The sequence below is a fragment of the Oncorhynchus mykiss genome, chromosome 10, assembly GCF_057628025.1.
Source record: "Oncorhynchus mykiss isolate SJ-2025 chromosome 10, ASM5762802v1, whole genome shotgun sequence".
Taxonomy (NCBI): Eukaryota; Metazoa; Chordata; class Actinopteri; order Salmoniformes; family Salmonidae; genus Oncorhynchus; species Oncorhynchus mykiss.
In genome coordinates this window covers 16558840-16585030 of record NC_143031.1, presented here as the reverse complement: position 1 = coordinate 16585030, position 26191 = coordinate 16558840, and the positions used below count along the sequence as shown (strand labels likewise).

General features: G+C 44.4%; 1 protein-coding gene across 3 annotated transcripts in view; it reads left to right on the top strand.

Annotated features, from left to right (window-relative positions):
* Positions 1–19085, top strand: part of clmpa (CXADR like cell adhesion molecule a) — a 119307-nt gene extending 100222 nt beyond the window's left edge. For all 3 annotated transcript variants that reach the window (XM_021617609.3, XM_090186029.1, XM_090186028.1), the window contains 3 exons: positions 4437–4559; positions 4707–4848; positions 15066–19085. In XM_021617609.3, coding sequence (XP_021473284.1) covers positions 4437–4559; positions 4707–4848; positions 15066–15420 — 620 coding nt within the window. In that variant the 3' untranslated portion in view covers positions 15421–19085. The remainder of the gene's footprint in view (positions 1–4436; positions 4560–4706; positions 4849–15065) is intronic.
* Positions 19086–26191: the final 7106 nt, after the last annotated feature.

The window sequence follows — 26191 nt, the reverse complement described above, 5'->3', positions numbered from 1 at the left end:
GCAACTGCAAGGCACCCGACCGCAAGGCGCTACAGGAAGGCCCAAAAAAGTCCCAAAAAAACTTCAGCCCCCAAGCCATAGACTGTTCTCTTTGCTACCGCACGGCAAGCGGTACCAGTGCACCAAGTCTGGAACCAACAGGAACCTGAACAGCTTCTAACCCCAAGCTATAAGACTGCATAACAAGACTGCTAAATAACTAATCAAATGGCTACCCGGACTAGCTGCATTGACCCCATTTTGCACCAACTCTTTTACCCACACACACTCACACACTGCTGCTACTGTCTATTATCTATTCTGTTGCTATTGTAACGGGGTGGTGCGCGCTAAATAGAGTTTCAATCGGTGACGTCACTTGCTCTGAGACCTTGAAGTAGTGGTTCCCCTTGCTCTGCAAGGGCCGCGGCTTTTGTGGAGCGATGGGTAACGATGCTTCGTGGGTGACTGTTGTTGATGTGTGCAGAGGGTCCCTGGGGACGGGGACCCTCAGAGGGGACGGTCTAAAGTTATACTGTTACACTATGTCACTTTACCCCTACCTATATGTATTGTACATAGCTACCTTAGTTACATCGACTCGGTACTGGTACTCCCTGTATTAGCCATGTTCTGTTTTACTCGTTATTCACGGTGTATTTATTCCTCGTATTTCTATTTCAATGTTTTATCTTACAGTGCCTTGCGAAAGTATTCGGCCCCCTTGAACTTTGCGACCTTTTGCCACATTTCAGGCTTCAAACATAAAGATATAAAACTGTATTTTTTTGTGAAGAATCAACAACAAGTGGGACACAATCATGAAGTGGAATGACATTTATTGGATATTTCAAACTTTTTTAACAAATCAAAAACTGAAAAATTGGGCGTGCAAAATTATTCAGCCCCTTTACTTTCAGTGCAGCAAACTCTCTCCAGAAGTTCAGTGAGGATCTCTGAATGATCCAATGTTGACCTAAATGACTAATGATGATAAATACAATCCACCTGTGTGTAATCAAGTCTCCGTTTAAATGCACCTGCACTGTGATAGTCTCAGAGGTCTGTCAAAAGCGCAGAGAGCATCATGAAGAACAAGGAACACACCAGGCAGGTCTGAGATACTGTTGTGAAGAAGTTTAAAGCCTGATTTGGATACAAAAAGATTTCCCAAGCTTTAAACATCCCAAGGAGCACTGTGCAAGCGATAATATTGAAATGGAAGGAGTATCAGACCACTGCAAATCTACCAAGACCTGGCCGTCCCTCTAAACTTTCAGCTCATACAAGGAGAAGACTGATCAGAGATGCAGCCAAGAGGCCCATGATCACTCTGGATGAACTGCAGAGATCTACAGCTGAGGTGGGAGACTCTGTCCATAGGACAACAATCAGTCGTATATTGCACAAATCTGGCCTTTATGGATGAGTGGCAAGAAGAAAGCCATTTCTTAAAGATATCCATAAAAAGTGTTGTTTAAAGTTTGCCACAAGCCACCTGGGACACACACCAAACATGTGGAAGAAGGTGCTCTGGTCAGATGAAACCAAAATTGAATTTTTTGGCAACAATGCAAAACGTTATGTTTGGCGTAAAAGCAACACAGCTGAACACACCATCCTCACTGTCAAACATGGTGGTGGCAGCATCATGGTTTGGGCCTGCTTTTCTTCAGCAGGGACAGGGAAGATGGTTCAAATTGATGGGAAGATGGATGGAGCCAAATACAGGACCATTCTGGAAGAAAACCTGATGGAGTCTGAAAAAGACCTGAGACTGGGACGGAGATTTGTCTTCCAACAAGACAATGATCCAAAACATAAAGCAAAATCTACAATGGAATGGTTCAAAAATAAACATATCCAGGTGTTAGAATGGCCAAGTCAAAGTCCAGACCTGAATCCAATCGAGAATCTGTGGAAAGAACTGAAAACTGCTGTTCACAAATGCTCTCCATCCAACCTCACTGAGCTCGAGCTGTTTTGCAAGGAGGAATGGGAAGAAATTTCAGTCTCTCGATGTGCAAAACTGATAGAGACATACCCCAAGTGACTTACAGCTGTAATCGCAGCAAAAGGTGGCGCTACAAAGTATTAACTTAAGGGGGCTGAATAATTTTGCACGCCCAATTTTTCAGTTTTTGATTTGTTAAAAAAGTTTGAAATATCCAATAAATGTCGGTCCACTTCATGATGTGTCCCACTTGTTGTTGATTCTTCACAAAAAAATACAGTTTTATATCTTTATGTTTGAAGCCTGAAATGTGGCAAAAGGTCGCAAAGTTCAAGGGGGCCGAATACTTTCGCAAGGCACTGTAACTCTGCATTGTTAGGACTCTATTCAATCAGATCTGCTTTAGAGGACATCTGCATAGTGGATGTTTTGGAGTTAGAGCTGTCAAATCCACAAGTGGCTCCCGGCATTATAAACTCAGCAAAAAATAAACGCCCCTTTTTCAGGACCCTGTCTTTCAAAGATAATTCATAAAAATCCAAATAACTTCACAGATCTTCATTGTTTCCCATGCTTGTGCAATGAACCATAAACAATGAATGAACATGCACCTGTGAAACGGTCATTAACACACTTACAGACGGTAGACAATTAAGGTCACAGTTATGAAAACTTAGGACACTAAAGAGACCTTACTACTGACTCTGAAAAACACCAAAAGAAAGATGCCCAGGGTTCCTGCTCATCTGCGAGAACGTGCCTTAGGCATGTTGCAAGGAGGAATGAGGACTGCAGATCTGGCCAGGGCAATAAATTGCATTGTCCGTACTGTGAGACGCCTAAGACAGCGCTACAGGGAGACAGGACGGACAGCTGTTCGTCCTTGCAGTGGCAGACCACGTGTAACAACAGCTGCAGAGTATCAGTACATCCGAACATCACACCTGCGGGACAGGTACAGGATGGCAACAACAACTGTCCAAGTTACACCAGGAACGCACAATCCCTCCATCAGTGCTCAGACTGTCCGCAATAGGCTGAGAGAGGCTGGACTGAGGGCTTGTAGGCCTGTTGTAAGGCAGGTCCTCACCAGAAATCACCGGCAACAACGTCACCTTTGGGCACAAACCCACCGTCACTGGACCAGACAGGACTGGCAAAAAGTGCTCTTCACTGACGAGTCATGGTTTTGTCTCACCAGGGGTGATGGTCGGATTTGTGTTTATTGACAAAGGAATGAGTGTTACACCGAGGCCTGTACTCTGGAGCGGAATCGATTTGGAGGTGGAGGGTCCGTCATGGTCTGGGGCGTTGTGTCACAGCATCATCGAACTGAGCTTGTTGTCATTGCAGGCAATCTCAACGTTGTGCATTATAGGGAAGACATCCTCCTCCCTCATGTGGTACCCTTCCTGCAGGCTCATCCTGACATGACCCTCCAGCATGACAATGCCACCAGCCATACTGCTTGTTCTGTGAGTGATTTCCTGCAAGATAGGAATGTCAGTGTTCTGTCATGGCCAGCGAAGAGCCCGGATCTCAATCCCATAGAGCACGTCTTGGACCTGTTGGATCGGAGGGTGAGAGCTAGGGTCATTCCCCCCCAGAAATGTCTGGGAATTGTCTGGGAATTGTCTGGGAAATGTCTGGAAGAGTGGGGTAACATCTCACAGCAAGATCTGGCAAATCTGGTGCAGTCTATGAGGAGGAGATGCACTGCAGTACTTAATGCAGCTGGTGGCCACAAGACTGTTACTTTTGAATTTAACCCCCCCCCCCCCCCCCCCCCCCCCTTGTTCAAGGACACATTCCATTTCTGTTAGTCACATGTCTGTGGAACTTGTTCAGTTTATGTCTCAGTTGTTGAATCTTATGTTCATACAAATATTTACACATGTTAAGTTTGCTGAAAATAAACGCAGTTAACAGTGAGAGGATGTTTCTATTTTTGCTGAGTTTACATACAGCAGACATTACCTTTGGCTGCACCGAGTCGTATTAACAGAATTCCCATGCAGCCTTGTTTATACATTTGAAACATGAGATGTAATCTACACCTCTATTAGGATGATAGATGTAATCTACACCTCCATTAGGATGATAGATGTAATCTACACCTCTATTAGGATGATAGATGTAATCTACACCTCCATTAGGATGATAGATGTAATCTACACCTCCATTAGGATGATAGAAACCCTCATTATTTATTTTCATGATTTTTCTATTTATTTGAAAAATAAATTATTTCTATATTGCCTACACTTTCTCGTTCTGAATTTCTAATTTGAGTGGGGGGGTGTGGCTTTGTGACAATGATCACAAGAGGAGCTGATCACCGATTTGACAGCTCCAACACAGTTCCACCTCCAAAACACTCACTATGTGGCTGTCTGCTATCTCCGGTAACGCTTGATCTGATTGAATCTGGGCCTTAGTCTACACGAAACATGTGACAAATACAATTGTATTTGAATTTGACCTTGTTCTGTTCTCGTGTAAGATTTGAAAAACTCAGAGATAGTGACACTGAGGAACCTGACCAAGGAGAGTGCTGGGGTGTATAAATGTACCGCCAGCAATGATGTGGGAGAGGAGAGCTGCACCGTAGAGGTCAAGATGCACTGTGAGTAACCCAGGCTATAACCAACACCCACGTACACACGTCTCATATTATAACCCCATTAGGGTTACCAAAGATGATCTGTAGGACAGTAATAGCTATCCCATTCTTTCAACCTGTGAACCATATTCATCTTTGTGTACATTTTAGATGTGCGGGGCATGGGTGTGGTGGCGGGCGCCGTGGTGGGCGTGTCCTTCGGTGTCCTCCTCATCATTCTCATTATTTGGCTGGTGTTCCGCAAGAAGGAGAAGAAGAAATACGAGGAGGAGGAGACCCCTAACGAGATCAGGTACACACAATCACACACACACACACACACACACACACACATTTAGGTTAGTTAAGGTAATTTGCAGATAGACAAAAACACAGAACATATTGAATCAAAAATAACAAAAAGTAAATACATAAACAGATGGGGTGGGAACAAACGTCACCTAGTTGGTACAAAAAGGGACTTGACTTCACTCTCAGTGCCTGTGTAGCATCCGCTCTCCAGCCTGTGTACCATCCTCTCTCCAGCCTGTGTGCATCCCCTCTCCAGCCTGTGTAGCATCCCCTCTCCAGCCTGTGTACCATCCTCTCTCCAGCCTGTGTGCATCCCCTCTCCAGCCTGTGTAGCATCCCCTCTCCAGCCTGTGTAGCATCCCCTCTCCAGCCTGTGTAGCATCCCCTCTCCAGCCTGTGTAGCATCCCTTCTCCAGCCTGTGTAGCATCCCTTCTCCAGCCTGTGTAGCATCCTCTCTCCAGCCTGTGTAGCATCCTCTCTCCAGCCTGTGTAGCATCCTCTCTCCAGCCTGTGTAGCATCCTCTCTCCAGCCTGTGTAGCATCCTCTCTCCAGCCTGTGTAGCATCCCTTCTTCAGCCTGTGTAGCATCCCCTCTCCAGCCTGTGTAACATCCTCTCTCCAGCCCGTGTAGCATCCCTTCTCCAGCCTGTGTAGCATCCTCTCTCCAGCCCGTGTAGCATCCCTTCTCCAGCCTGTGTAGCATCCCTTCTCCAGCCTGTGTAGCATCCCCTCTCCAGACTGTGTAGCATCCCTTCTCCAGCCTGTGTAGCATCCTCTCTCCAGCCTGTGTAGCATCCTCTCTCCAGCCTGTGTAGCATCCTCTCTCCAGCCTGTGTAGCATCCTCTCTCCAGCCTGTGTAGCATCCTCTCTCCAGCCTGTGTAGCATCCCCTCTCCAGCCTGTGTAGCGTCCTCTCTCCAGCCTGTGTAGCATCCTCTGTCCAGCCTGTGTAGCATCCTCTGTCCAGCCTGTGTAGCATCCTCTCTCCAGCCTGTGTAGCATCCCCTCTCAGGCCTGAGTAGCATCCCCTCTCCAGCCTGAGTAGCATCCCCTCTCCAGCCTGAGTATACCATCCCCTTTCCCCCCTATCCCTCAGAGCAGGTTCCTCACCTCTTATAACAGGTTCCCAACCCTCAGACCAGGTTCCTCACCTGTCAGAGCAGGTTCCTTACCTCTCAGAGCAGGTCCCTTACTTCTCAGAGCAGGTTCCTCACCTCTCAAGAGCAGGTTCCTCAACTCTCAGAGCAGGAACCTCTCTCCAGCCTGTGTATACACTCCCCTTTCCTCCCCATCCCTCAGAGCAGGTTCCTTCCCATCCCTCAGAGCAGGTCCTCCCCATCCCTCAGAGCAGGTTCCTCCCCATCCCTCAGAGCAGGTTCCTTCTCATCCCTCAGAGCAGGTTCCTCCCCATTCCTCGGAGCAGGTTCCCCCCAATCCCTCGGAGCAGGTTCCTTTCCATGCCTCGGAGCAGGTTCCTTCCCGTCCCTCAGAGCAGGTTCCTCCCCATCCCTCAGAGCAGGTTCCTCGCCATCCCTCAGAGCAGGTTCCTCCCCATCCCTCAGAGCAGGTTCCTCCACATCCCTCAGAGCAGGTTCCTCCACATCCCTCAGAGAAGGTTCTTCCCCATCCCTCAGAGCAGGTTCCTTCTCATCCCTCAGAGCAGGTTCCTTCCCATCCCTCGGAGAGTCCTAAATTTTGTCTGCTGCCTGCTGGCAGTGCTTGTTACAACAGCAGCTATTTTTTGGCGATAGCGGAGCCAGTGCCGGGCTGAATTCTGCAGGCACATGGGGATGGCTGCCTACCAATAATGGAGTGGCATAGCAAGGGGAAGAGTCGCGTAGCTGACAGTCATTTCTGTCCTGTTGACATATGGAGCATTAGCGGCGACACATTCATACACACAGTCTGATATCAAACTGATGTTTAATTAGAGAAGGTGAGGGGTTGCTAATGAAGTAGTGACAATTAAGTGCATGTCGATGAGGTGCTGTCCTTACCTGACCTAACTAGGGTTCATTGTAAGAAGGGGATACCAGTTATTCTGTCATTCAGAGTACCATGTATTTGGTCAGCTACTGCTGTTACTGCAAAGAACACATCCATTTTATATGAAGACGTACAAGTTCATAATGGATGCAGACATACACTACCGGCCAAAAGTTTTAGAACACCTACTCATTCAATGTTTTTTCTTTATATTTACTATTTTCAACATTGTAGAATAATAGTGAAGACATCAAAACTATGAAATAACACAAATGGAACATAAATGGAATCATGTAGTAACCAAAAAAAGTATTAAACAAATCAAAATATATTTTCTTTTGAGATTAAAATAGCCACACTTTGTCTTGATGACAGCTTTGCACACTCTGGGCATTCTCTCAACCAGCTTCAAATCAAATCAAATGTATTTATATAGCCCTTCGTACATCAGCTGATATCTCAAAGTGCTCAAAGTGCTGTACAGAAACCCAGCCTAAAACTCCAAACAGCAAGCAATACAGGTGTAGAAGCACGGTGCACGGTGGCTAAAAACTCCCTAGATAGGCCAAAACCTAGGAAGAAACCTAGAGAGGAACCAGGCTATGTGGGGTGGCCAGTCCTCTTCCGCCTGTGCCGGGTGGAGATTATAACAGAACATGGCCAAGATGTTCAAATGTTCATAAATGACCAGCATGGTCAAATAATAATAATCACAGGCAGAACAGTTGAAACTGGAGCAGCAGCACTGCCAGGTGGACTGGGGACAGCAAGGAGTCATCATGTCAGTTAGTCCTGAGGCATGGTCCTAGGGCTCAGGTCCTCCGAGAGAGAGAAAGAAAGAGAGAATAAGAGAGAGCATACTTAAATTCACACAGGACACCGGATAGGACAGGAGAAGTACTCCAGATATAACAAACTGACCCTAGCCCCCCGACACATAAACTACTGCAGCATAAATACTGGGGGCTGATTCAGGAGGGGTCAGGAGACACTGTGGCCCCATCTGATGACACCCCCGGACAGGGCCAAACAGGTAGGATATAACCCCACCCACTTTGCCAAAGCACAGCCCCCACACCACTAGAGGGATATCTTCAACCACCAACTTACCATCCTGAGACAAGGCAGAGTATAGCCCACAAACATCTCCGCCACGGCACAACCCAAGGGGGGGCGCCAACCCAGACAGGAAGATCACATCAGTGACTCAACCCACTCAAGTGACGCACCCCTCCTAGGGACGGTATGAAAGAGCCCTAGTAAGCCAGTGACTCAGCCCCTGTAATAGGGTTAGAGGCAGATAATCCCAGTGGAAAGAGGGGAACCGGCCAGGCAGAGACAGCAAGGGCGGTTCGTTGCTCCAGAGCCTTTCCATTCACCTTCACACTCCTGGGCCAGACTACACTCAATCATTTGACCCACCTGAAGAGATGAGTCTTCAGTAAAGACTTAAAGGTTGAGACCGAGTTTGCGTCTCTCACATGGGTAGGCAGACCATTCCATAAAAATTGAGCTCTATAGGAGAAACCCCTGCCTCCAGCTGTTTGCTTAGAAATTCTAGGGACAATTAGGAGGCCTGCGTCTTGTGACCGTAGCGTACGTGTAGGTATGTACGGCAGGACCAAATCAGATAGATAGGTAGGAGCAAGCCCATGTAATGCTTTGTTGGTTAGCAGTAAAACCTTGAAATCAGCCCTTGCCTTGACAGGAAGCCAGTGTAGGGAGGCTAGCACGAGTAATATGATCAATTTTTTTGGTTCTAGTCAGGATTCTAGCAGCCGTATTTAGCACTAACTGAAGTTTATTTAGTGCTTTATCCGGGTAGCCGGAAAGTAGAGCATTGCAGTAGTCTAACCTAGAAGTGACAAAAGCATGGATTCATTTTTCTGCATCATTTTTGGACAGAAAGTTTCTGATTTTTGCAATGTTACAAAGATGGAAAAAGCTGTCCTTGAAACAGTCTTGATATGTTCTTCAAAAGAGAGATCAGAGTCCAGAGTAACGCTGAGGTCCTTCACAGTTTTATTTGAGACAACTGTACAACCATTAAGATTAATTGTCAGATTCAACAGAAAATCTCTTTGTTTCTTGGGATATAGAACAAGCATCTCTATTTTGTCCGAGTTTAAAAGTAGAACGTTTGCAGCCATCCACTTCCTTTATGTCTGAAACACATGCTTCTAGCGAGGGCAATTTTGGGGCTTCACCATGTTTCATTGAAATGTACAGCTGTGTGTCATCCGCATAGCAGTGAAAGTTAACATTATGTTTTCGAATGACATCCCCAAGAGGTAAAATATATAGTGAAAACAATAGTGGTCCTAAAACGGAACCTTGAGGAACACCGAAATTTACAGTTGATTTGTCAGAAGACAAACCATTCACAGAGACAAACTGCTATCTTTCCGACAGATAAGATCTAAACCAGGCCAGAACTTCTCCGTGTAGACCAATTTGGGTTTCCAATCTCTCCAAAAGAATGTGGTGATTGATGGTATCAAAAGCAGCACAAAGGTCTAGGAGCACGAGGACAGATGCAGAGCCTCGGTCTGATGCCATTAAAAGGTCATTTACCACCTTCACAAGTGCAGTCTCAGTGCTATGATGGGATCTAAAACCAGACTGAAGCATTTCGTATACATTGTTTGTCTTCAGGAAGGCAGTGAGTTGCTGCGCAACAACCTTTTCTAAAATTTTGGAGAGGAATGGAAGATTCGATATAGGCAGATAGTTTTTTATATTTTCTGGGTCAAGGTTTGGCTTTTTCAAGAGAGGCTTTATTACTGCCACTTTTAGTGAGTTTGGTACACATCCGGTGGATAGAGAGCCGTTTATTATGTTCAACATAGGAGGGCCAAGCATAGGAAGCAGCTCTTTCAGTAGTTTAGTTGGAATAGGGTCCAGTATGCAGCTTGAAGGTTTAGAGGCCATGATTATTTTCATCATTGTGTCAAGTGATATAGTACTAAAACACCTGAGTGTCTCTCTTGATCCTAGGTCCTGGCAGCGTTGTGCAGACTCAGGACAACTGAGCTTTGAAGGAATACGCAGATTTAAAGAGGAGTCTGTAATTTGCTTTCTAATAATCATGATCTTTTCCTCAAAGAAGTTCATGAATTTATTACTGCTGAAGTGAAAGCCATCCTCTCTTGGGGAATGCTGCTTTTTATTTAGCTTTGCGACAGTATCAAAAAGGAATTTCAGATTGTTCTTATTTTCCTCAATTAAGTTGGAAACATAGGACGATCGAGCAGCAGTAAGGGCTCTTCGATACTGCACGGTACTGTCTTTCCAAGCTAGTCGGAAGACTTCCAGTTTGGTGTGGCGCCATTTCCGTTCCAATATTCTGGAAGCTTGCTTCCGAGCTCGGTATTTTCTGTATAATAGGGAGCTAGTTTCGTATGAGAAATGTTTTTAGTTTTTAGGGGTGCAACTGCATCTAGGGAATTGCGCAAGGTTAAATTGAATTCCTCAGTTAGGTGGTTAACTGATTTTTGTCCTCTGGCGTCCTTGGGTAGACAGAGGGAGTCTGGAAGAACATCAATGAATCTTTGAGTTGTTTGTGAATGTATAGCACGACTTTTGATGTTCCTTGGTTGGGGTTAGAGCAGATTATTTGTTGCAGTTGCAAACGTAATAAAATGGTGGTCCGATAGTCCAGGATTATGAGGAAAAACATTAAGATCTACAACATTTATTCCTTCCATGGGACAAAACTAGGTCCAGAGTATGACTGTGACAGAGAGTAGGTCCAGAGACATGTTGGACAAAACCCACTGAGTCGATGATGGCTCCGAAAGCCTTTTGGAGTGGGTCTGTGGACTTTTCCATGTGAATATTAAAGTCACCAAATATTAGAATATTATCTGCTATGACTACAAGGTCCGATAGGAATTCGGGGAACTCAATGAGGAACGCTGTATATGGCCCAGGAGGGGCCAGTAGCTATAAAAAGTGATTGAGTAGGCTGCATAGATTTCATGACTAGAAGCTCAAAAGATGAAAACGTCATTTTTTTTTTGTAAATTGAAATTTGCTATCGTAAATGTTAGCAACGCCTCCACCTTTGCGGGATGCACAGGGGATATTGTCACTAGTGTAGCCAGGAGGTGAGGCCTCATTTAACACAGTAAATTCATCAGGCTTAAGCCATGTTTCAGTCAGGCCAATCACATCAAGATTATGATCAGTTCATTGACTATAATTGCCTTTGAAGTAAGGGATCTAACATTAAGTAGCCCTATTTTGAGATGTGATGTATCATGATCTCTTTCAATAATGACAGGAATGGAGGAGGTTTTTATCCTAGTGAGATTGCTAAGGTGAACACCGCCATGTTTAGTTTTGCCCAACCTAGGTCGAGGCACAGACACGGTCTCAATGGGGATAGCTGAGCTGACTACACTGACTGTGCTAGTGGCAGACTCCACTATGCTGGCAGGCTAGCTAACAGCCTGCTGCCTGGCCTGCACCCTATTTCATTGTGGAGCTAGAGGAGTTAGAGCCCTGTCTATGTTGGTAGATAAAATGAGAGCACCCCTCCAGCTAGGATGGAGTCCATCACTCCTCAGCAGGTCAGGCTTGGTCCTGTTTGTGGGTGAGTCCCAGAAAGAGGGCCAATTATCTACAAATTCTATCTTTTGGGAGGGGCAGAAAACAGTTTTCAACCAGCGATTGAGTTGTTGTGAGACTCTGCTATAGAGCTCATCACTCCCCCTAACTGGGAGGGGGCCAGAGACAATTACTCGATGCCGACACATCTTTCTAGCTGATTTACACGCAGAAGCTATGTTGCGCTTGGTGATCTCTGACTGTTTCATCCTAACATCGTTGGTACCGACGTGGATAACAATATCCCTATACTCTCTACACTCACCAGTTTTAGCTTTAGCCAGCACCATCTTCAGATTAGCCTTAACGTCGGTAGCCCTGCCCCCTGGTATCAGTGTATGATCGCTGGATGATTCGTTTTAAGTCTAATACTGTGGGTAATGGAGTCGCCAATGACTAGAGTTTTCAATATGTCAGAGCTAAATGGTGGGAAGCTTCGGCGTCTCAGACCCCGTAACGGGAGGAGTAGAGACAAGAGAAGGCTCGGCCTCTGACTCCGACTCGTTGCTTAATGGGGAAAACCGGTTGAAAGTTTCTGTCGGCTGAATGAGCGACACCGGTTGAGCATTCCTACAGCATTTCCCTCCAGAAACTGTGAGGAAGTTGTCCGGCTGCGGGGACCGTGCGAGGGGATTTATACTAACGTTACTATCTGTACTTACTGGTGGCACAGACGCTGTTTCATCCTTTCCTACACTGAAATTACCCTTGCCTAACGATTGCGTCTGAAGGTGGGCTTGTAGCACAGCTATCCTCGTCGAGTACAGCGACTGCAATTAGAAGGCATCATGTTAATGTTACTACTTAGCTTCAGCTGTTGGAGGTCCTGACGAACCATGTCCAGATAAAGCGTCCGGAGTGAAAAAATTGAATGAAAAAAAATTACAATAATTGAGGGAAAACCAAAAATATAAACGGTAATTAAAAAGTAAAAACCGTAAAGTTGTCAGGTAGCAAAGTAAGGTTGGCAACAAAACGCACAGCAACACGTAAACAAGTCTGCAAGTTGTGACCGGAAATGGCTTCACCTGGAATGCTTTTCCAAAAGTCTTGAAGGAGTTCCTACATATGCTGAGCACTTGTTGGCTGCTTTTCCTTCACTCTGTGGTCCGACTCATCCCAAACCATCTCAATTTGGTTGAGGTCGGGTGATTGTGGAGGCCAGGTCATCTGATGCAGCACTCCATCACTCTCCTTATTGGTAAGATAGACCTTACACAGCCTGGAGGTGTGTTGGGTCATTGTCCTGTTGAAAAACAAATGATAGTCCCACTAAGCACAAACCAGATGGGATGGTGTATCACTGCAGAATGCTGTGGTAACCATGCTGGTTAAGTCTCCCGTGAATTCTAAATAAATCACAGATAGTGTCACCAGCAAAGCACCCCCACACCATAACACCTCCTCCTCCATACTTTACGGTGGGAAATATACATGCAGAGATCATCCATTCACCCACATTGTGTCTCACAAAGACACGGCAGTTGGAACCAAAAATCTCCAATTTGGACTCATCAGACCAAAGGACACATTTCCACTGGTCTAATGTCCATTGCTCGTGTTTCTTGGCCCAAGCAAGTCTCCTCTTATTATTGGTGTCGTTTAGTAGTGGTTTCCAGAGGTGGGACGAAGTCATTGTTTTAGAAGTCATAAGTAAGTCTCAAGTCTTAGCACTCAAGTCCCAAGTCAAGTCAAGACAGGCAAGTACGAGTCAAGTCTCAAGTCAAGAGCGTCAAGTATCAAGTCAAGTCTCAAGTTCTAAACTTTGAGTTGAGTCCTAAACAAGTCATAATGTGCTCTTCACCAAATGTAATACCATTTCATATTTTTAACAAGAGTAATAGTACATTACAGTTATGCAAATCATGAATGCTTTTAAAAATATCTATATATTTATTACTTTCCAAATAAACGTTATATTTCCATGGAAATACATGGATAGCCATGAGAAAGACACACCCCCCCAATAGTGATCGACTATCGAGCATCGCTATGGGGCGCAATCGGGCGATATAGGCTTGTACACAATAGCCCAACCTTAACACACACACACGCACACGCACACACACTCTCTCTATCTCTCTCTCTGTGTGGTTACAGTAGGCTAACGTATGTCACTGGTTTTAGGAACAGCAGTAACATCAGGCAGAATTTAGGCTACCAACTGCCTAGCCAGTTGTAGCACAATCTTGGGTGCAATGATCACGTTCCCACACTGACTGACTGTGTGGAGGCTCATTGATTTAATGTTACGTTAGCCTACACCAGTAATGTAATAAAATATATAGCTGTCGGCTATTTTAGCCATAACTTACCGTTATTTGTGTAGCTTCAAATGTCGAACCAAGTTGGAAATTGTTACGCCTCCAGCTGTAATTTTCTTCCTGCATTTTTTGCAAGTTGCAAACTGTTTTTTGTTGATACAGCATCGTCTTTATATCCTAAATCAATAACTTGGGGTATCATCTTTCCAAGGGCTCCATCTGAATTCACCCGCTGACATTCCTCTGCACTGCCACGTACAACTTTTTTTCAGTTGGCTCAATTTGATTGGCTGCTATTTGATTCAAACTGTAATCCGTTAAATGAAGAGTTGATGCGCTGCACACTTTTTAAAATATTTGGGCTTGGGGGACGGTATCAAGTCAGGTCGAGTCATAAGGCTCAAGTCCAAGTCAAGTCACGAGTCATTGTTGTTAAAGTCAAAGTCGAGTTGTAAGTCATCATATTTGTGTCTCGAGTCTGACTCGAGTCCAAGTCATGTGACTCGAGTCCACACCTCTGGTGGTTTCTTTGCAGCAATTCGACCATGAAGGCCTGATTCACACAGTCTCCTCTGAACAGTTGATGTTGAGATGTGTCTGTTACTTGAACTCTGAAGCATTTATTTGGGCTATAATTTCTGAGGCTAGTAACTCTAATGAACTTATCTTCGGCAGCAGAGGTAACTCTGGGTATTTCAATCCTGTGGCGGTCCTCATGAGAGACAGTTTCATCATAGCGCTTGATGGTTGACTGAATTTCATGTCTTAAAGTAATGATGGACTGTCATTTCTCTTTGCTTATTTGAGCTGTTCTTGCCATAATATAGACTTGGTCTTTTACCAAATAGGGCTATCTTCTGTATACCCCCCTACCTTGTCACAACACAACTGATTGTCTGAAATGCATTAAGAAGGAAATAAATTCCACAAATTAAGGTACACCTGTTAATTGAAATGCATTCCAGGTGACTACCACATGAAGCTGGTTGAGAGAATGCCAAGAGTGTGCAACGCTGTCATCAAGGCAAAGGGTGGTTATTTGAAGAATAACACTTGTTTGGTTACTACATTCCATATGTGTTATTTCATAGTTTTGATGTCTTCACTATTATTCTACAATGTAGAAAATAGTACAAATAAAGAAAAACCCAAAGAGTAGTTGTTCTAAAACGTTTGACAGGTAGTGTACGCGTTGTGTGTTATAATATGTTATGCATGCATTTAAACCATTATAGATGTGCTCGTAATGCACTCACTGTGCATTATGCGGAAGGTTGTCATTTCATTAATATTATCTTGTTTCATTGAGTGACATCCTTCGATGTCCTGAGCCACATGTCTTTGTCTCTGTCTCAGGGAGGATGCGGAGGCTCCCAAAGCCAAACTGGTGAAGCCCAACTCTCTCTCCTCGTCCCGTTCTGGAAGCTCCCGCTCGGGCACCTCCTCCACCCAGTCCATGGTCCACACCACTGCCCCCCGGGGGCCCCGCGCCCGGCTTCCTGACGTCGCTGCCCTCAAGGAGAACGGCCAGCCCCCCAGCTTCCCCCAACAGCCCCCTGCCTACACACAGGTGGTCCCCAAGACCCCTGAGCCCCGCACAGCCCCGGCCAAGCTTAGCCCTCCCCCAAAGCTAAGCCCCGGGAACCTGGCCCGCATGGGAGCAACGCCGGTCATGATCCCTGCCCAGACCCAGGCCTTTCAGACTGTGTAGGAGGGAGGGAGGGTTTAAGTGGAGGGAGTAGACACAGACAGACACAAGAAGCCCCAGTACACAGCTGATAGCAACACCCAGCCTGCCCCCAGAAACCCTGTGAAAACCAGCCATATCATCAACTAAAAGTATAATTGAGTGCATTCTACGAAGGGAAGACTTTCGTAAGAGGTTTTGTCTCCTGTACAAACAATACAGAGCGAAATCTTTTGTTCGCATGATATCCCATGACAACAGAACATTCATTGTGTTTTTGCCTGATTTTGCTGACGAGGTCAGTGATGTGTATCATACTCTGACGAGGTCAGTGATGTGTATCATACTCTGACGAGGTCAATGATGTGTATCATACTCTGACGAGGTCAGTGATGTGTATCATACTCTGACGAGGTCAGTGATGTGTATCATACTCTGACGAGGTCAGTGATGTGTATCATACTCTGACGAGGTCAGTGATGTGTGTCATACTCTGAGGTGGAAGAAGAGGAGCAAAGGGAGGACCCTGTGTAGAGTTGAGGTATTTTTAAACCAAACCGACAGAGCCATGAAAGCGGAATGGGCTATGGACAAAGGGAGGGAGGGAGTGAGAGTAAACAGGACTGTAAAAGAGCAAACAAAGGAGATACACAGGCTGCATAGCGCAGCAGAGATCAGGCGAGGGTGTCTGGCTGTCTTACGACACCTGATACCTGCTACCAACCAGGACAAACCAGATGGCAGACAAGACAAAGAGAGAAAAAAACCAAAAAGACAGGAAAAGTAAACCTCTCTCTGGACTTGCCTGAGCACCACACCTACCACACTCACACACTCTGCCACACCGAGCCAATCAATATCTCCCAGGCTTCTTTGTTGGCATCACAGACCTCCATGTAATCTCCTCCGGGATACCCGCCAAGGCCAGCAGGCATGGTGATTGGTTTAGTAAGGAATGGGGTGCTGGGGGTGCACCGATCGATTGACACACCAATGAGAGTGGAGGAAAGTTTGATGCTGATACAAGAGGGATGTTTGCCTGTGATTATACAAAGATGATATAGCTTAAGTAAGAGACTCCACCTAGACACGTCACCTGTCATCCTATACACCTGCACATGGGTCACTCGCAGCAACACGAAAGATATCAATATTGATTTCCCATCTTTCCTGTGCGTCCAGCACTATACACTCAACAAGTCTGGACTTATGTAACGTTATCTTCCCATGTTCATGGACAGCGTCAATTAAGGCCATAGGAATATGTGACTGTGGTCATCATGGGGGATTATTAATGGCTGAAATATGTATTGCTTAATGTGTATTGTCTAATATTCTACGTTTCCTTTTTTCTATTTCATTTATTTCAGATTCCTTCAGAATGTTTAAAGATTGTTATTAAAGGGGTGAACTTAAGCCCTATCGATAAAGTGCCACAGTTGATGTTTGTTGAAGATGGTTAATGGCATTTCTGTTTTAATTTGTGTTGTGTTAATGACATTTCCATTAATCCAAAATGAATGAACTAACATATGAATGTGTTCTATGCCGTGCAGTATATAAAGGGCTGGATTCAATTTGTATCGCCAACTAACGTGCAAGATCCGCGTTACAGCTCCATTTAAATTTAAAGGCAATGTTCCCGCGTTCGCGGAGACCGCATTCACAGTCGGCTGAATAGAAAATGACCTTTACATTTGAAATACTTCCGCGATATATAGATTGATTCCAGCCCAAAATCATTGGATGCGAGGGCATCCATGTTTTTTAATGAGCAGAGATTTGCAGCAATACATTTAATCCCCTGCAGTTGAACTGTGTCTGAAAAAATACAAAATATATTCTGTATAATGAGCAAAGGGCCATACACATCATAATATGATATCACATGCGTTGGCTCAGCACCATCTTGTGATTATAGAAGAACAGTAATGATAATCCTAAAGAGGGCCTTGGGTTAACATACACATTTTAATTGAATACACCACAAAAAAGTATTATTCACAAAACATTAAACACGGCTTTACAGTGTAAAATGGTTAACTCTACGGTACACCTGAGATTGATTCCATTTCAAGCAGAATGAAAAGGACAATAGCTTTGAGTGAAGTCTCTTCATGGTGGCCAAACAGAATTTAAACAACACTCAACCTCAGTAAAATATCCTGGCTGAAAGTGTTGAATTATGCCCTACGATTCTCTGATTTAAATGTCAACTTTTGCCTGAGCTTTCATCTGATCTAAATGCGTGACTTCTGCCTAGCGATAGTCTTCTCTGCCTCTACGCAGCAGCACATTGGTCCTTCAGTGTTATGACTGCTTCCTCCAAAGAGACACCCCTGTTATTCTGGCTCAATCGCAATGCAATGGATGAGATGTCAGGAGCTATTTGGAGTGACTGATGCTGTGGCGCCCTCCAGGAGAACCCAGCAAACTCATCTTAGATCACCCAGGAGGGAGGGCTCTTCTCGTCCAGCGGTGCAGAGCATAAGAGCACACTCGTACTCTGGCCTCCGAAATGGTTCAAACCAGGACGGGTGACTCGAGAGTCTATACTTCTTGGTTGAAATCACCCAGATTAGTTTGTATCAATAATTGTATTTTGTAAAGTCGGCCTATTTTTGATGAGATTATTTCATGATCGTGGGCAGTTCAAAGAGTGAAAAGAAAATAGCAATTTTGTCTCTGTGACTCGAGTACTTCCAGCTTGCCCACTGTTGGTTGAAAAGCACCTTTAAACCAGGAGACGGATGAGTGGCGAGATGAGAGGACGACACCTGAGGGAGAGCTCCTGATTACCCACCACAACCCCCTTTGAATTTCCCATTATACCTTTAAAAGCCAATACAGGGAGGCCGATGATTGAATGTGGCTCTTACGGCCGTTTGATGGGGTAGGATACGCACCGGTATTGATTTTTCTGTTATCTGAGTGGCTCTGTGAATTCCCCTGGCAGAGGGCTCTGTGTCCTGAATCATTAGGGTTTCCACTCTTTTTCGTTTTAATGTCTTGCTTGGCAGACAGGAGGAATGGGAATGCTCCAAACCATGCTGCGGATAGGAACAACGTGAACCATGTATCGACTCCAAAAGGCCATTACCATAGGTTAACTAGTACAAAACTTGCATCTTGATGTCATTTATTAGTCTGTCTACTAAATACCTCCACTATGGTTTAAGTGATGGGACCTTTGATATCATGCATACAGTGTAATGTTCAAGAGCGAAAGAATCCACCCAAAGCTGAAAAATGATGGATATGCATGTCACAGATACTTAACTAGAGAAAGAACAAAACTGTATTTTTGCCTCAATGCTTATATAAATATATAAATTATCATCTTGTACAAAAAAATATTACAGTTAAAACAAATGCTATGACTGTAAAAAAGGAAAGTTATGTTCATTTTGAGTTTACTCCTTTGGGTTAAGAATTCAATCACAAGTACTTTGCACTTTCTTAAACTGTGCTCTCTGTGTCCCGCTTGCGTTAAGCCCTTTTCACCAACAGCGTTAGGGGGGAAATGTTCTCTCACTCTATTTTCTTTGATTGACAATGTCATGCAGTTACTTTGAGTTGTTGTAAACCAAAAAGGAAATGTACATACCTCCTTCTCGAGTGAAAAATGTATATTTGTACAATATCTGAATAATTCCTGTTTTGGTTTGTAATAAAGCATTTGATGAATAGCCACTTGGTATGATTGTTCTCTACTTCAGACACGCCGGCATGTGTAGGGAAGGTTTCCTGGACACAAAGTGCATTCGGAAGTATTCAGACCTTTTGACTTTTTCCACAGTTTGTTACGTTACAGCCTTATTCTAAAATTGATTAAAATATTTTTTCCCTCATCAACCCTAAACACAACACCCCATAATGGCAAAGTGAAAACAGATTTTATATACATTTATAAAAAATAAAAACAGATACCTTATTTACTTAAGTATTCAGACCCTTTGCTATGAGACTTGAAATTGAGCTCAGGTGCATCCGGTTTCCATACGCCTTGAGATGTTTCTACAACTCGGAGTCCACCTGTGGTAAATTCAATTGATTGTACATTTGGAAAGGCACACACCTGTCTATATAAAGGTTCCACAGTTGACAGTGTGTGTCAAGTTAAAAGTGTGTGTCGAGTTAAAACCAAGCCATGAGGTCCAATGAATCTCTGTAAAGCGCAGAGACATGATTGTATCGAGGCACAGATCTGGGGAAGGGTAAAAAAAACTATTTCTGCAGTATTGAAGGTCCCCAAGAACACAGTGGCCTCCATCATTCTTAAATGGAAGAAGTTTATAACCACCAAGACTCTTCCTAGAGCTGGCCGCCCAGCCAAACTGAGCAATTGATGAAGAAGAGCCTTGGTCAGGGAGGTGACCAAAAACCCGATGGTCACTCTGACAGAGCGATAGTGATATCTCAGATCATTATCTAGTTTGACCCCTGGGGTTTCTCAGACCCAGACCATACCCACAGATCTAATCAGAATACAGACTATTCCATCTCCACATTTGGTGGGGCGGTGAAAGGCATATTGTAGACGGCTGGCCATAAGGTTGCTGTGTGAAAACACCAGATGGGGTCTGCGTGCTGTTGTGCCCTTGAGTGCGGCTCAAGCGATGTCCATCTGTATAATGTCCCTCCAGATTTGGGGGTCTATAAGTAAAATCTTAAATAACTGTTACAATCAGGAAAACTGCTGGACAGTAAGACAGCTGATCTTCAAATTAATAATTGATCGAGTTAAATTTGATGCGACAACCAACCACTGTCCTTAAGATTCCCCTCCACCATCATTGGCTATGACACTGTAGGCTACCAAAAAAAAAATTATGGTCAACTAGGGGTCTCATTTAAACATTTGAGGTGCAATGATGCACTCTAGTGGTAAAATATAGTCATTACATTACACTAGGGCGATATTGTTCGGATGGGGCCACAGTGTCTCCTGACCCCTCCTGTCTCAGCCTCCATTATTTATGCTGCAGTAGTTTGTGTCGGGGGGCTAGGGTCAGTTTGTTATATCTGGAGTACTTCTCCTGTCTTATCTGGTGTCCTGTGTGAATTTAAGTATGCCCTCTCTAATTCTCTATTTCTCTCTTTCTCTCGGAGGAGGACCTGAGCCCTAGGACCATGCCTCAGGACTACCTGGCATGATGACCCCTTGCTGTCCCCAGTCCACCTGGCCGAGCTGCTGCTCCAGTTTCAACTGTTCTGCCTGCGGCTATGGAATCCTGACCTGTTCACAGGACGTGCTACCTGTCCCAGACCTGCTGTTTTCAACTCTCTAGAGACAGCAGGAGCGGTAGAGATACTCTTAATGATCGGCTATGAAAAGCCAACTGACATTTACTCCTGAGGTGCTGACTTGCTGCACCCTCGACAACTGCTGTACAGAAACCCACCCTAAAACCCCAAACAGCAAGCAATGCAGGTGTAGAAGCACGGTGGCTAGGAAAAACTCCCTAGGAAGGCCAGAACTTAGGAAGAAACCTAGAGAGGAACCAGGCTATGAGTGGTGGCCAGTCCTCTTCTGGCTGTGCCGGGTGGAGATTATAACAGAACATGGCCAAGATGTTAAAATGTTCATAGATGACCAACAGGGTCAAATAATAATAATCACAGTGGGTTGTCGAGGGTGTAACACATAAACTACTGCAGCATAAATACTTGAGGCTAAGACAGGGGGGGTCAGGTGACACTGTGGCCCCATCCGACGATACCCCCGGACAGGGCCAAACAGGCAGGATATAACCCCACCCACTTTGCCAAAGCACAGCCCCCACACCACTAGAGGGATATCTTCAACCACCAACTTACCATCCTGAGACAAGGCCGAGTATAGCCCATAAAGATCTCCGCCACGGCACAACCCAAGGGGGGCGCCAGCCCAGAAAGGAAGATCACGTCAGTGACTCAACCCACTTAAGTGACGCACCCCTCCTAGGGATGGCATGGAAGAGCACCAGTAAGCCAGTGACTCAGCCCCTGTAATAGGGTTAGAGGCAGAGAATCCCAGTGGAGAGAGGGGAACCAGCCAGGCAGAGACAGCAAGAGCAGTTTGTTGCTCGTGTCTTTCTATTCACCTTCACACTCCTGAGCCAGACTACACTCAATCATAGGACCTCCTGAAGAGATGAGTCTTCAATAAAGACTTAAAGGTGTAGACCGAGTCTGTTTCTCTCACATGGGTAGGCAGACCATTCCATAAAAATGGAGCTCTATAGGAGAAAGCCCTGCCTCCAGCTGTTTGCTTAGAAATTCTAGGGACAGTTAGGAGGCCTGCGTCTTGTGACTGTAGCGTCTGTGTAGGCAGGACCAGATCGTAAAGATAGGTAGGAGCAAGCACATGTAATGCTTTGTAGATTAGCAGTAAAACCTTGAAATCAGCCCTTGCCTTAACAGGAAGCCAGTGTAGGGAGGCCAGCACTGGAGTAATATGATACTTTTTTTTGGTTCTAGTCAAGATTCTAGCAGCCGTGTTTAGCACTAACTGAAGTTTATTTAGTGCTTTATCCGGGTAGCCGGAAAGTAGAGCATTGCAGGAATTTAACCTGGAAGTGACAAAAGCGTGGATACATTTTTCTGCATCATTTTTGTACAGAAAGTTTCTGATTTGTGCAATGTTACGTAGATGGAAAAAAGCTGTCCTTGAAACAGTCTTGATATGTTGGTCAAAAGAGAGATCAGGGTCCAGAGTAACGCCAAGGTCCTTCACAGTTTTATTTGAGACGACTGTACAACCATCAAGATTAATTGTCAGATTCAACAGAATGTATCTTTGTTTCTTGGGACCTAGAACAAGCATCTCTGTTTTGTCCGAGTTTAAAAGTAGAACATTTGCAGCCATCCACTTCCTTATGTCTGAAACACATGCTTCTAGCGAGGGCAATTTTGGGGCTTCACCATGTTTCATTGAAATGTACAGCTGTGTGTCATCCGCATAGCAGTGAAGGTTAACATTATGTTTCCGGATGACATCCTCAAGAGGTCAAATATATAGTGAAAACAATAGTGGTCCTAAAACGGAACCTTGAAGAACACAGAAATGTACAGTTGATTTGTCAGAAGACAAACCATCCACAGAGACAAACTGATATCTTTCTGACAGGTAAGATCTAAACCAGGCCAGAACTTGTCCGTGTAGACCAATTTGGGTTTCCAATCTCTCCAAAAGAATGTGGTGAATGATGGTATCAAAAGCAGCACTAAGGTCTAGGAGCACGAGGACAAATGCAGAGCCTCGGTCTGACGCCATTAAAAGGTTTTTTACCACCTTCACAAGTGCAGTCTCAGAGCTATGATGGTGTCTAAAACCAGACTGAAGCATTTCATATACATTGTTTGTCTTCAGGAAGGCAGTGAATTGCTGCACAACAGCTTTTTCTAATATTGTTTAGGGGAATGGGAGATTCGATATAGGCCGATTGGTTTTTATATTTTCTCGGTCAAGGTTTGCCGTTTTCAAGAGAGGCTTTATTACTGCCACTTTTAGTGAGTTTGGTACACATCCGGTGGATAGAGAGACATTTATTATGTTCAACATAGGACGGCCAAGTACAGAAAGCAGCTCTTTCAGTAGTCTAGTTGGAATAGGGTCCAGTATGCAGCTCGAAGTTTTAGAGGCCATGATTACTTTCATCATTGTCTCAAGAGATATAGGTACTAAAATACTTGAGTGTCTCCCTTGATCCTAGGTCCTGGCAGAGTTGTGCAGAGTCAGGACAACTGAGCTTTGGAGGAATATGCAGATTTAAAGAGGAGTCCGTAATTTGCTTTCTAATGATCATGATCTTTTCCTCAAAGAAGTTCATGAATTTATCACTGCTGAAGTGAAAGCCATCCTCTCTTGTGGAATGCTGCTTTTTAGTTAGCTTTGCGACATTATCAAAAATACATTTTGGATTGTTCTTATTTTCCTCAATTAAGTTGGAAAAATAGGATGATCGAGCAGCAGTGAGGGCTCTTCAATACTGCACGGTACTGTCTTTCCAAGCTAATCGGAAGACTTCCAGTTTGGTGTGGCACCATTTCCGTTCCAATTTTCTGTAAGCTTGCTTCAGAGCTTGGGTATTTTCTGTATACCAGGGAGCTAGCTTTTAGTTTTTAGGGGTGCGACTGAATCTAGGGTATTGCGGAAGGTTAAATTGAGTTCCTCAGTTAGATGGTTAACTAATTTTTGCACTCTGATGTCCTCGGGTAGGCGGATGGAAGGGTATCTAGGAATCTTTGGGTTGTCCGAGAATTTATAGAACGACTTTTGATGATCCTTGGTTGGAGTCTGAGCAGATTATTTGTTGCGATTGCAAATGTAATAAAATGGTGGTCCGATAATCCTGGACTATGAGGAAAAACATTAAGATCCACAACATTTATTCCACGGGACAAAACTAGGTCCAGAGTATGACTGTGGCAGTGAATAGGTCCGGAGACATGTTGGACATGAGTGGGCTGCACTCAATGTGATTGAGTGGGCTGCATAGATTTCATGACTAGAAGCTCACAAGACGAAAACGTTGTCTGTTTTGTTTTTGTAAATTGAAATTTGCTATCGTAAATGTTAGCAACACCTCCGCCTTTGCGGTGCTGAGGCCTCATTTAACACAGTAAATTCATCAGGCGTAAGCCATGTTTCAGTCAGGCCAATCACATCAAGATTATGATCAGTGACTATAACTGCCTTGGAAAGGAGGGATCTAACATTAAGTAGCCCTATTTCGAGATGTGAAGTATCCCAAACTCTTTCAATAATCACTTTATTCCAGTGAGATTGCTAATGCGAACACCGCCATGTTTAGGTTTAGTTTTGCCCAACCTAGGTCGAGGCACAGAAACAGTCTCAATGGGGATAGCTGAGCTGACTACACTGACTGTGCTAGTGGCAGACTCCACTAAGCTGGCAGGTTGGCTAGCAGATTGAGTTGTGAGACTCTGCTGTAGAGCTCATCACTCCCCCTAACTGGGAGGTGGCCAGAGACAATTACTCGATGCAGACACATCTTTGTAGCTGATTTACACACTGAAGCTGTTGCGCTTGGTGACCTCTGACTGTTTCATCCTAACATTGTTGGTACCGACGTGGATAACAATATCCCTTTACTCTATACACTCGCCAGTTTTAGCTTTAGCCAGCACCATCTTCAGATTAGCCTTAACGTCGGTAGCCCTGCCCTCTGGTAAACAGTGTATGATCGCTGGATGATTAATTTTTAAGTCTAATACTGCAGGTAATGGAGTCGCCAATGACTAGGGTTTTCAATTTGTCATAGCTAATGGTGGGAGGCTTCCACGTCTCAGACCCCGTAACGGGAGGAGTAGAGACCAGAGAAGGCTTGGCCTCTGACTCCGGATGATTCATCTTGGATGAATGAGCGACACCGGTTGAGCATTCCTACAGCATTTCCCTCCAGAAGCTATGAGAAAGTTGTCCGGCTGCGGGGACTGTGCGAGGGGATATATACTACTATCTGTACTTACTGGTGGCACAGACGCTGTTTCATCCTTTCCTACACTGAAATTACCCTTGCCTAACGATTGCGACTGAAGCTGGGCTTGCAGCACAACTATCCTCGCCGTAAGGCGATCATTCTCCTGATTATTATGAGTACAGCGACTGCAATTAGAAGGCACCATGTTAATGTTACTACTTAGCTTCGGCTGGTGGAGGTCGTGATGAACCACGTCCAGATAAAGCATCCGGAGTGAAAAAGTTGAATGAAAAAAAAGTTGAGTGAGGGAAAAACAAAAAATATAAACGGTAATTAAAAGGTAAAAACCGTAAAGTTGTCAAGTAGCAAAGTAAGGTTAGCAACAAAATGCACAGCAGCACGTAAACAAGTCTACAAGTTGATGAATGAGTACAGCAAAGTGCAATGAATGAGTACAGCAAAGTGTTTAGATAAGCTTGCGTCGTTTTTATTAGCATCGGGTCTTTTTTTGTATTTTCTCCCCAATTTCGATCTTGCCCTCCAAAACATGACCCGCCAAACTAATCTTCCTAACACCCGCCCGCTTAACCCAGAAGCCAGTTGCTCCAATGAGTCAGAGACAACACTGGTAAACTGACGGAGGAAACACTGTTCAACTGACGAACGGTGTCAGCCTGCAGGCGCCCAGCCCGCCACAAGGAGTCGCTAGAGCGCGATGAGCCAAGTAAAGCCATCTGACCATCAGATGACCATCAGATGCAGGCCATTAGTCTAGTAAAATAAAAAACACAAATTATTATGCTCACTCAGCTGTGCCTCATAAGTAATACAACAAATGATCTATTACCAGTGTGATCATATACTTACAATTTTGAAATATAATTTCAAAATGGCGAGGTAATTCAAACATAGCCAATAAAATGTGATAATGTATTGGGCCAAAAGCCTACTGCACAAACCTCATTGCTACATAACTTTTTTTTATTGGTAAATGTTGCATAGGCTTACGTTTTTTAAGGCATGTTTTTTTTTTTATCTGAGCGGTAGATCTCAAGATTCTTTTGGACTTCTCCTTGAGGACCGGCAGCTGTTCATGTATTTGATCTATTTCAGAGCTAGCATACCTGATACAAGTTGGCAACTAATCATTAAGCCCTTGATTAAGTGATTCAGGTGAGATATTTCCCAGAGGAGGTATGAGAGCCATTTATAGAGAACAATTGTTTTGAATGATTTTACAATTACAAATGTGTTTTGAAGGAAAAGTTAACATCGCACGCACGCGCAAACAGAAATCAGAACCATGGACAGCCACATCATATTCAGCTTATGTTGATTGTACTAAATAGTTTTTGGTATCTTAGAGT